The sequence below is a fragment of the Microcebus murinus genome, chromosome 5 (assembly GCF_040939455.1).
Source record: "Microcebus murinus isolate Inina chromosome 5, M.murinus_Inina_mat1.0, whole genome shotgun sequence".
NCBI classification, from domain to species: domain Eukaryota; kingdom Metazoa; phylum Chordata; class Mammalia; order Primates; family Cheirogaleidae; genus Microcebus; species Microcebus murinus.
This window is the reverse complement of record NC_134108.1, coordinates 69421836-69433431: the sequence shown is the minus strand read 5'-3', so window position 1 is coordinate 69433431 and position 11596 is coordinate 69421836. Positions and strand designations below refer to the sequence as shown.

The following is an 11596-nucleotide window of genomic DNA, read 5'->3' as shown; positions in this document are numbered from 1 at the left end:
AATGCCCTTGTCCCCCCTTCCCTCTCAAGTCTGAGCTTCAAGCGTGACCACCTTTTCACATACCCTTTTGCCATTTGTATGTCTTCTTTGGAGAAATGTTTACTCAGGTCCTTTGAATATTTTCAAGTGGGTTATTTGTAGAAGCTTTTTACATAATTTGAATATTAACCCTTATCAGATATATGGTTTGCAAATATTTTCTCCCATTCCATGTGTTGTCTTTTTACTCTGTTTATTTTGTTCCTTTGGTGTAAAGAAGCTTTTTAGTTTGATGGAGTTCCACTGGTTTATTTTTGCTTCTTGTGTGTGTGTGTGTGTGTGTGTGTGTGTGTGTGTGTGTGTGTGTGTGTGTTTGGTGTAATATTCAAAAAATCATTGCCAAAACTAATACCAAGAAGCTTTTTTCCTGTTTTTTTTTTTTCTAGGAATTTTCTGGTTGCAGGTCTTACATGTAAGTCTTTAATTCATTTTAAGTTGATTGTTATGCATGGTGTAAGACAAGGGTCCAATTTCATTCTTTTGCATGTAGATATCTGACTTTCCTAGCATCAGTTATTGAAGAGAATTTCCTTTTCTCATGGGTATTCTTGGCACACTTGCCAGAGATTAGTTGACTATATGTAGGTAGGTTTATTTCTGAGTTCTCTATTCTGTTCCATTGTCTATGTGTCTGTTTTCATGCCAGTACCACATTGTTTTAATTTCTATAGCTGATAGTAGAGTTTAAAATCAGGGTGTGTGATGCCTCCAACATTGTTCTTATTTCTCAAAATTAATTGCTTTGGTTATATGAGTCTTTTGTGATTCCATACAAATTTTAGAATTTTTTCCTATTTTTGTAAAAGTATCATCGGAATTTTGATACAGATTGTATTTAATCTATAAATCACTTTGGGTGGTATGCATATTTTAACAATATTAATTCTTCCAATTCGTGAACATGGGACATCTTTCCATTTATTTCTGTTTTCTTCAATTTATTTCCTTAATGATTTATAGTTTTCAGTTTAAAGGTCTTTTACCTCCTTGGTTAAATTTATCCCTAAATACTTCTTATGCTATTATAAATGGCATTGTCTACTTGGTTTCTTTTTCATATAGTTTGTTGTTAATACACAGAAATGCTATTGATTTTTATATGTTGATTTTGTATCCTGCAACTTTAGGGCAGTGAAACTATAGTATCTGTATGATACTATAATGGCAGGTTCATGACATTACACATTTGAGAAAAGCCATAAAACAATACAACACAAAGAATACAATTTAATGTAAACTATGGACCTTTGGGTAATAATTATATATCAATATTCATTATTCATTAATTGGAACAAATACACCACATGAATGTAAGATATAGCTATGTGGGGGAAGAGGGCATATGGGAACTCTGCACTATCTGTTCAGTTTTTCTGTTCTAAAAAGTAAAGTCAGGCCAGGCGCGGTGGCTCACGCCTGTAATCCTAGCTCTCTGGGAGGCCGAGGCGGGCGGATTGCTCAAGGTCAGGAGTTCAAAACCAGCCTGAGCAAGAGCAAGACCCCGTCTCTACCATAAATAGAAAGAAATTAATTGGCCAACTGATATGTATATAAAAAATTAGCCGGGCATGGTGGCGCATGCCTGTAGTCCCAGCTACTCGGGAGGCTGAGGCAGAAGGATCGCTCGAGCCCAGGAGTGTGAGGTTGCTGTGAGCTAGGCTGACGCCACGGCACTCACTCTAGCCTGGACAACAAAGCGAGACTCTGTAGCAAAAAAAAAAAAAAAAAAGTAAAGTCAAATAATTAGGGGAGGAAAGCAAGTCAAATGGTCTGAATTTTAATTTAACTACTTGTTCCCTGATGGGGTGCTTAACACTTGGTCTGACTCTTTGCTCTGTGAAGAGAAAGGTTTATTCTGTACAAGGCCTGGAATTGGGAACTGGCAGCCATTCATTGACATGTATCAATTTAGCTTAATAATCTACATCTTGATTCTACTTGGGCACCTGCATGCCTGAACACACAAATCAGGAACAAAAGGCAAGGGAGAGAGAAGAAAATTTGGTTCTTGCGTTATGCAAGGCCTTTAGGAACATCTGCACAGAATCAATAGCAGGAACTGTTAGTGATCACAAGTTACTCTGCAGGACTGGTCTACTTTATAGAGTAGGGTGCCAGTGAGGATGTCTGCAGCAGTGAGTGAAATTTTAAATGCTTTAGTAGCCAGCAGTAGCCACCTGGGCAGTGAAATACCAGCCCTAGAGAGGCAGGGGAAGGATTTATAGGTGGCTCTGTGTTTCAGGAAGATCTCTCATGGTCTAAAAAAGAATTTTCCTCACACCAATTTGGTGTGCAAAATGATCAATATGGGCTCTTATTTCAAAGTGATAGAAGGGGTGCATCTTCCCACAGGTGAGAAGGCAAGTGCACAATGACAAATATGTCTAATGCTCATGCCCACCTGTTATGCAATATGGAGCAGGAAAAAGACACTTGTCCTCCTTTTGCATAGCTTACCCTACAATCTAGATTCCCTGAGAAGGCACAGATCATTCAAATTCAATGAAAATCTTACAGTTTAGATTATCTATTAGTCCAAAAACATGTGTGTATGTCCCAATTAAGTATGTTACTATATATTAAAATTAATTTATTTTCACAATAAATAAAAATAAATTCAAGGAAACAGATTTTAAAAATCACATCATAACTTTTGTTTGATATTCTTACTCAAATAAAATTCCTCTTTATCTGTTTCTGCTAAAAACTAAGGGAGAAACTCTTGCTGTCAAACTAACAACTATAAAAAGAATTAATAGAAAGTTCTAATGAGTTTTCCCAGAATGCATTAGAGCTAATTTTATTGGTATATAGAACTCTTTCCATATTTAATGATTCTTATATCTGAAGCAAGTACCTCTTTGGTTTTGGTTGAAATGTTTTTCAAGATGTAATTCATTTTTTGATTAATAAATGTATTCTTTGCAATTAAAAGGAAAATCACATCAGCTTTGCTGATGGCTATGTCAGAAAAGTCCACAAAACAGCTAATAGATTGTTGAAATAGAATTACAGTTTAACATAGTAACTATCAATACTGAATTATTAAGATTTCAGCTTTAGATATTTACAAAAATATAGTATTTTATTCATATTCTAATTTTTCAAAATTATATTATAAAATTTCCAGTGCTATTTATTCTCCTTGTTTTATGCTTTCCTTTAAAAACAAAGCCTCCTTTGGCTGTTTCTATTAGTTAACATTCACTGAGCATCATTGATATCCTTAATTATTTAGGTAGCCATCAAAGTAATCAACAAGAAGCCAAGCGAGACTCCTATGTTCTAAAGAATATAAAGCATGAATCTCGAATCCAGCAAATGGTTAAACATTGTCCCTAACATTGTCCAGCTGTACAAAACCCTGGAGACAGAAACCTCTCATTACATGATGATGGAGGTATTCCTTGGTGGCAACCTCCTGGGCAGGATCTGAGGTCAAAAGAAACTAAGTGAAAAGGAAGTGCAGACATTCTTCAGGCAGATCTTGTCTACTGGAGGGCATCTCCACCGACAAGGAATCATACACACGTATGATGCAATTTTTCCTGTGAGGGACAAAAAGCCACCAAATTCATGAAACCTCTGGCATGTCAATCACTGGCAGCAAGCCCAGCACAAGTTGCTAAATGCAACTTAAAGGAAAATTAGTGTCCTTAAGAAGCTCATCACAGGGTGTGCCATCATGGGGAAAACAAGCACAGCCCAAACACGCACATGTGAAGCAACAACAGCCAGCTCTTCCTCTCCCTTACAGTGTTCAGTTTGAGCTCATAAGTAACCTATGTTTATGTGAAAACTGTGATTATATAGTTTAGAAGGAGACTTTTTTATCTTCTTATGGGCAAAATATATGAAAATAACAGAATGTGGCACTAATAAGTGTGAGAGGGATTCCTGCAAATTTTTGTGGGTTTTATGACTTGGGGAAACCCTTACTGAGGCCAGCTTATGGTAATAGCTGGTTTACTTAACAATGTGTCTGTTCTTTCTATCCATCCAGATTTTTAAATGCCTAATAAAATGCCTTATGATTTGGGAAAGATCATAGTTACTTATTCCCAAGACCCTTCACACACTGAACTATACATAGTTCATTCCACAACGCTGTCTTCTGGCCTTCCCTTTTTGTTTCGGTAGAACTCCAGAGGCCAGAAAGGAATTTCAAGTCATTCTGTAACTCTGTGTTAGAATTTCTCTTCCCTAGTCATCCTGGCATTCCTATGATATGTGACGCCTTTCCACAGCATGCAAAACATACTGCTCTGTTTCCGTGAATGGGAAAAACTCCAGAAAAGGGGAATGTTGGACTTAACATCAGAGAGATGCTGAAGACACACACTCAAGCAAATCGTATAGAGGAAATGGTGTCTAATAAACTCCTGGTTATTTCTTAAGCAAGCAACTTATTGACACGTTCAATTGCTTAATGAATGTCATGCTTGTAATCATTCAAAACCATCTGGCTGAGTAGCACATGCACAACTAGAGGAGCAAAGGCAAGGAGCAAAGGACCTTCACAGCAAGGTCCAGGAATAAGGCAGCAGAACCCATGGGGGGCCTCCCAAACATTGCTTTGCCCAGCTCAGATGGCCAACCCCAATCCCCACATCACCATGCCACCTCCTCCTTGCAAAAGCCTGCCCACCAAAGGACGGGAGAGAAAGACAAGAAAACAAACAACTCCTATAAAATACTTGGTGGGGGAAAAGAGACCAACTATGTATGAAAATGTCATCTTATTTCTAAAGGTTATGTTTTAACTCTTTGTTCTAAGTCCACTCTGACTGCTTCTTGAGCCTCTGGTTAAAATATACAGAGAACCTACTGCACACATCATCTTTGTAAGTAGAGGTGACTATGCAAAGGTACTGTGTTATTTAATGCCCTTGATGGTCCTGTGAAGTGTTAGAAATCTCCACTGCTACCGATATTCAGAATTGGCCAAGCCATCAGCAATGCCTTTGAAGGGTGTCACAGATTGGTGTCTTGGGTAACTGAGACAAAAAAAATTAGAAGAGTTTTGTTTTACATTTTCAATTAACTTATTCTTTTTTAAAAAAAAATTGGCTTATATGATATTTGATGACAATACTCCTAACGTTTTCCACACAGACTCCTAAGGAGACTCATCTCAGATATTAAGGGTATTGGTTCATTTTAGCCAGATTTTATCTGCCTAAAATACCAGACAGGAGGATAGTGCTCTGTATAATTAATCCTAAGGCCTGCACTCCTGAGATACAACCCCAAAAATGATGTGATGTTTATACAAGATTCTACCTGGTCACCTAGTAGTCATTTAGTGATTTTAACTGTGTCGTTACCAACTATGGCTTGATTAGAAAAAGATAAATTTCATTTGTCTGATTAGTATCTTAGATGATTCATATAAAGACTGCTTGCCATTTATTTCTTAGCAGGTCCTCAGTTTTAACATAAGACGATTCCCAAATGGCAATCTGTCAATGTCAAGCCAAAGCTAGGAATAAAAAGCTGGAAGAATATTGCCCCCTTTTCTGGTGTTTTTTCCTGGAAACTCAAGGAATTTAATCCATTATCACTTTTAAGGCTCAAATCAAGGAAGGATCCTCTTCAGCATAAAGAGACAGTATTCTAAAACACAAAATGTTAATATTGGTGTATAACATTTACTTTTCTTGATCTATTTAGGGACTTGAAGATTGAAAATTCTCTCTTTAGGGACTTGAATATTAAACACAGTAGTAAAATTGTTGATAAGTATAAGTGTCTTTGTCTATTTCATTAATCTAGCAGATTCCTGGAATAATTAGTTAATTATTAATTAATGAAATTAATTATTTGAAACACAGGCCTAAAGGTTTTCAGGGGGTAGCATTACAAGCCACAGCATTTTCTCCAAGTGGAGTAATACTATTTCAAAAGGTGGTAGAAACATAATATTTGAAGCATAGATAAAAATAAGGTATGATGCAAACAGAGTCTATTATTATATTAAACTATCATGTAATAAATTAATTTAAATGATATCTCATTTTAAATGTATCAGTGTAAGTATAAAAATCTAAATTTGGCATTTTATATGTGCAGTTACATATAGCATAAATACACATTCTGCTGTCTGGGAAACCATTTTGTTATTTCTCTCAAAATATTATTCTATTTCAAGTAAACTTGGCAAAATAATCTGGAAGAGAAGTTCCTCATACATAAAAATTTTTGTTTCTCTTCATGAATTGCAAACTGAACTCCAAGCAATTCATGCTAAAGTAATAAAAACAAACCCTGAGAATAACCTACAGCCTCACAACTTGGAGGTCTGCAGTGAGGCTTTCTGAGGATCCTGCAGATGGCCTGGGGGTCCTCCCCCTGTGAGTCACTGCGAGCTTACAGCTTTCTGACATGGACCCCAGGCCAAGCGCTTCCATGTGGGGCGCGGTGTCAACGCCATTACAAGTTGGCGCCTGTTTCCGGCTTTGCCTAGAGCAGCTAACAAGTTCAGCGCACGCATAATTGTCGGTTGCCCTGTGGCGCGAGAATGCAAACAAAGGGTCCTGATATGGGCTAATGCTTTGGTGGCTCGACAGTTGAGCGGCCTATCGCAGCTTAGGGGTTGTACTTCTGGGGTATATAGCAGCTTGCACGCTGCCGGGCTGGGTCTTCCGCATCATGTAAGTTTAAAGGGAACCCCATTAAAGCACGGTCAGAAGAACTCCTGTTGCCGCGTCTTCCTTGCTGGCGAGGCGGGCGCGACAAGTGGTGCCGAAACCCGGGACCTCGTGCAACTTTGAAGCACCAGCGGAGACGACCTCGACAGAGGTGAGTTCAGAACTGACGTGTGGGACGGCCAAAACTCCCCTGCTTCCAAAAAATGGGTAATATTCTGCTGCGGCGCTTTTTGTGGCCTATTATCATAAAATGCCTGTATGATGAGACTTCAGGCCCGCGCGTAGCAGCTAGCCAAAGTGCACTGAGTGACTTGCAAGACGCAAGCTCAGAGAGAAGCAGTAAGGGAAGGACCGCGGTAAAAGGTGGAAAAAAGAAATATAGAGCTAAAAAAAGGAAGTGTAAAGCGCTAGAAAAGAAAATGCAGGGAGGGAAAGCGCAGCCCGACCTGCTTGACTGTGACCCCTTATCAGATTTTGACAATCTTCACTTATCTGACACTGCTGACTCTGAGGCAGACTGTGAAAATAGCCCAGAGTCAGATGAGGAATTAGAAAAGAAAGAGGAACCGGTTTTTCAGGAAGCGGCAGGTTGTGAGCGGTACCGCCCACCTCCGCATGCCCCGCCTTGGGAAGGGCTGGGTTTTTCTTTGGGGCTGCTCGCCGCTGGGGATCCTCTGCCCATACCCTGGAATACAGAGGAGCCAGTGTGGGTACCTCAGTGGCCTTTACCCTCTGAAAAGTTACTTGCGGCCCATAATCTAGTGCAAGAGCAGCTTACTCTTGGGCATCTTGAACCCTCTCAATCTCCTTGGAATACCCCTATTTTTGTGATTAAGAAAAGGTCTGGTAAATGGAGACTGTTGCATGACCTTAGAGCAATTAATGCCCAGATGCAGCTTATGGGGCCTGTTCAAAGAGGACTGCCCCTTCTCTCAGCTTTGCCTAAACATTGGAGTCTAATTATCTTGGACATTAAAGACTGTTTTTTCTCTATTCCCTTGCATCCACAAGATAAAAGCAGATTTGCATTCACGCTTCCTTCCATAAACCATGAGCAGCCTGATGCAAGATATCAATGGCAGGTTTTGCCTCAGGGCATGGCTAACAGTCCCACTATGTGCCAACTTTATGTGGCCTCAGCTATCCAGCCGGTTAGGCAGAAGTTTTCAAAGGTAAGAATTATACATTATATAGATGATATTCTCTTGTGTCATTGTAATAATGGCGTACTTCGCCAAGCTTATGCGTCTCTCCAGGCTCACTTAAGGGAAAAGGGCTTGCTGGTCGCTCCAGAAAAGGTGCAAGAGGGAGAAATAGGCGCGTTTCTTGGTAGTAGCATTCTCCCTGACAAAATTGTGCCTCAAAGACTGTCCATCCGAAGAGATACTTTAAGGACCTTAAATGATTTTCAAAAACTGCTAGGGGATATCAATTGGCTTCGACCTTTTTTATGTCTTACCACAGCAAAACTGAAGCCATTATTTCAGATTCTAGAGGGAGACTCACACATCACGTCTCCTAGAACTTTGACTCCTGAGGCCCTAAAGGCTCTTCATAAGGTAGAAGAAGCCATTCAAAAGGCGCAACTAGTGCGCATTCAACACCATGATCCTTTCTCCCTCTGTGTACTCCCTTCTCCTACGCTCCCTACGGCAGTGCTTTGGCAGAATGGTCCACTTTTATGGGTGCATCCTCAAGCCTCTCCAGGAAAGGTGATTGGCCATTATCCTACCTGTGTGGCCGAGATAGCTTTAAAGGGTATTAGTTTGGCTGTATCCCATTTTAGACGTCACCCTAATAGCCTGATTTGTCCATATACTGCCAATCAGGTGAACACCTTATGTGCCAATCTTGATGCATGGGCCATATTGAGATGCACCTTCCCAGGGAGCATTGACAACCATTATCCCAGACATGCCTTATTGCAGTTTGCAATGAAAAACGAGCTTATTTTCCCAAGAGTAACTTCATTGTTACCTTTGGTTAATGCCTTGGATGTGTATACCGATGGCTCTAAGACAGGTATTGAGAGCTATGTCATTCAGGACAAGGTGTATACAAAACAGTTTAACTATTCTTCTCCTCAGCTAGTAGAGTGTGCCGTAGTCGGTCTGGTTCTCAGTACCATCACTGAACCTATCAACATCATCTCAGACTCCTTTTATGTGGTCAACGCAGTTAAACAGTTAGAGAACTCCTTTCACATTCTTGCCAAGAGTACTGTCTTTTCTGTATTTACAGAAATTAGAAATACTATTCAAAATAGGAAAAACCCATTTTCCATTCAGCATATCAGAGCTCATTCCTTGTTACCTGGACCTATGGCTGCAGGAAATGCTATGGCAGATCACGCCACTCGCGCCCTCTGGGTGTCTGATGGCCACGCCGCCGCCATAGACTTTCATAAACTTTATCATGTGCCAGCTGAAACCTTACGACTTAAGTTCAGCATCACACGTGCAGATGCTCGTGAGATTGTACTGCAATGTCCAAGTTGTGCTCCTTATCGCACTGTTGTTCATACGGGTGTAAATCCTAGGGGTTTGCGTCCTTTACATATGTGGCAAATGGATGTAACTCATGTCCCATCCTTTGGAAAGCTCCAGTATGTTCACGTGTCTGTTGACACGTGCTCAGGCGTCCTTCATGCCACGCCTCTGGCTGGAGAAAAGGCAAGTTACGTTATCATTCACTGCCTAGAAGCTTGGGCAGCCTGGGGCAAGCCCCGGGTTATTAAGACAGATAATGGCCCAGCTTATACCTCAAAATCTTTTCAGCAGTTTTGCACTCGCTTGGGTGTGGAGCACCGTACCGGTCTTCCCTACAACCCTCAAGCACAAGGCATCGTGGAACGTGCTCACGGCACGCTCAAAATGTACTTACAAAAACAAAAAGGGGGAGATGCCCTACAGCTAGGGCTATCACCCAAAGGACGTCTTTCCTTTGCTCTCTTTACTTTAAATTTTTTAAATTTAGATGTCAAGGGACGTTCGGCAGCAGACAGGCATGTCATGCCTGCTCCGCCACAGAAAGAATTAGTGAAGTGGAAAGATGTGTTGTCTAACCTTTGGAAAGGCCCGGATCCAGTGTTAATGAGATCCAGGGGAGCTATTTGTATTTTTCCACAGGACCAGGACAATCCCATCTGGGTGCCCACGCGGCTGACCAGAACGGTGCAGCAGCCTCCAGAGCAGCATGGGGACCCAGTGGCTACTCCTCCTGACGACAGCATAGATGATCGCGAGGATGGCAGCGGAGCCACGCTGGAGGATCCTGTCAGTGCCTCCTCTGCCGATGCCTGTGACACATAACTCACCAATTTTCCCCCGCCTTTTCTACTAATGTTTCCCTGAGCACTGCGTACATGCCGTTGGACACGCAGAGTAGTAAACTGGAGGGAAATAGATCCTTCTCCTTAAAGAGGACTTTGTGTTTTGTGTGGGGTTAACGGAAGCTGCACAGACTTGGCCCCCCTGTCCATTGGTGGCTGGGGGTATGGCAGGGAATGCTAGTTTCGCATGGAATCTTAGCGACTCTTTTGAAGGTTCTGTGAGGGTGATTGCGGGAGGGCGAAACTCGACCTTTGCCCCTACACCTGTCTGGGTTTGGCCCCCGTTTATCTGGGTGGTATCCACAGAAAAACCCTCTGGTACACATGTGAATTGTTCCTCTAATACGTGCAATTATACATTGTGTTGGAATGCCATGTCTCACCCCTCTGCCATTGTTACTTGCTTGCCTAGATACATTCCTGTTTCTGTTGAAGCTCCTAGCTCTATGACTCTGTTTCGGTCTTGCAGCCACGGACCATGTGGTATTGGCACAGACATTTGCTGCGCTTGAACTGAGACAGTCTGCACAGGTGTGGTTGACCATGCTAAAAGGTTAGCCTAGTTTTGGGTTGCACCTGCTCCTACCCCCAGGTATTTTAGCAGACATGGCCTTTGTACTCTGAGGGGTCTCTCCCATTGCACCAAATAAGGCATGTCTCCTATCCCACAGCCAGCCTTTGCACACCTCCGAGTTGTGCTCATTGCACGAGGATAGGTGGTTGCTGGTGAAAGTGAGGCCCTGCAACCTTGATCACACGGTCGAAGGATGGTGCTGAACGGTTGCTCAGCTCTCATTAAATTAATAAAACAGGGGGAGATGTGGGGCGCGGTGTCAACGCCATTACAAGTTGGCGCCTGTTTCCGGCTTTGCCTAGAGCAGCTAACAAGTTCAGCGCACGCATAATTGTCGGTTGCCCTGTGGCGCGAGAATGCAAACAAAGGGTCCTGATATGGGCTAATGCTTTGGTGGCTCGACAGTTGAGCGGCCTATCGCAGCTTAGGGGTTGTACTTCTGGGGTATATAGCAGCTTGCACGCTGCCGGGCTGGGTCTTCCGCATCATGTAAGTTTAAAGGGAACCCCATTAAAGCACGGTCAGAAGAACTCCTGTTGCCGCGTCTTCCTTGCTGGCGAGGCGGGCGCGACACTTCCAGGCCATGCATGCTCACTGGGGATGATTTTACACAGACCAAGACCCCAGCTAACCAAGCTCTGTTGTCTCTAGGCTACCCTTGTCTCCTGTCTCCATGGAAACTTTGTGGATGTGGACCATCAGGCCTCTCCCTTCCTCTGCCCTCCCTGGAGCAGTGCTGCCCAGGTGGAGCCTGCGGACAGCTTTTCCCTGCTGAACCCAATTGCACCAAGCAGGGGCTGTCTTCTCCCCTGACATGAATGACTGTCAAAGGCTGTTCCTATTACTTACTTTGTAGAAACAGACAAATTGCACAAGAAAAAAATGAGAGCAATGGTAACAGTCATAATTATATCAATGGATACAATTGATGATGTAATTATATCAATGGATATCAATGGATATACTTATGATGTGTTCAAAACCATTAACCTAAATTAACAT

At 41.9% G+C, this 11596-nt stretch overlaps 1 protein-coding gene across 1 annotated transcript; it reads left to right on the top strand.

Annotated features, from left to right (window-relative positions):
• Positions 1–6452: 6452 nt before the first annotated feature.
• LOC142870954 (uncharacterized) lies at positions 6453–11167 on the top strand. The gene is made up of 2 exons (XM_076003134.1): positions 6453–7861; positions 9818–11167. Exons 1-2 carry the CDS (start codon positions 6893–6895, stop codon positions 9998–10000), a joined length of 1152 nt encoding a protein of 383 aa, XP_075859249.1. The 5' UTR covers positions 6453–6892; the 3' UTR covers positions 10001–11167.
• The last annotated feature ends 429 nt before the right edge of the window (positions 11168–11596 follow it).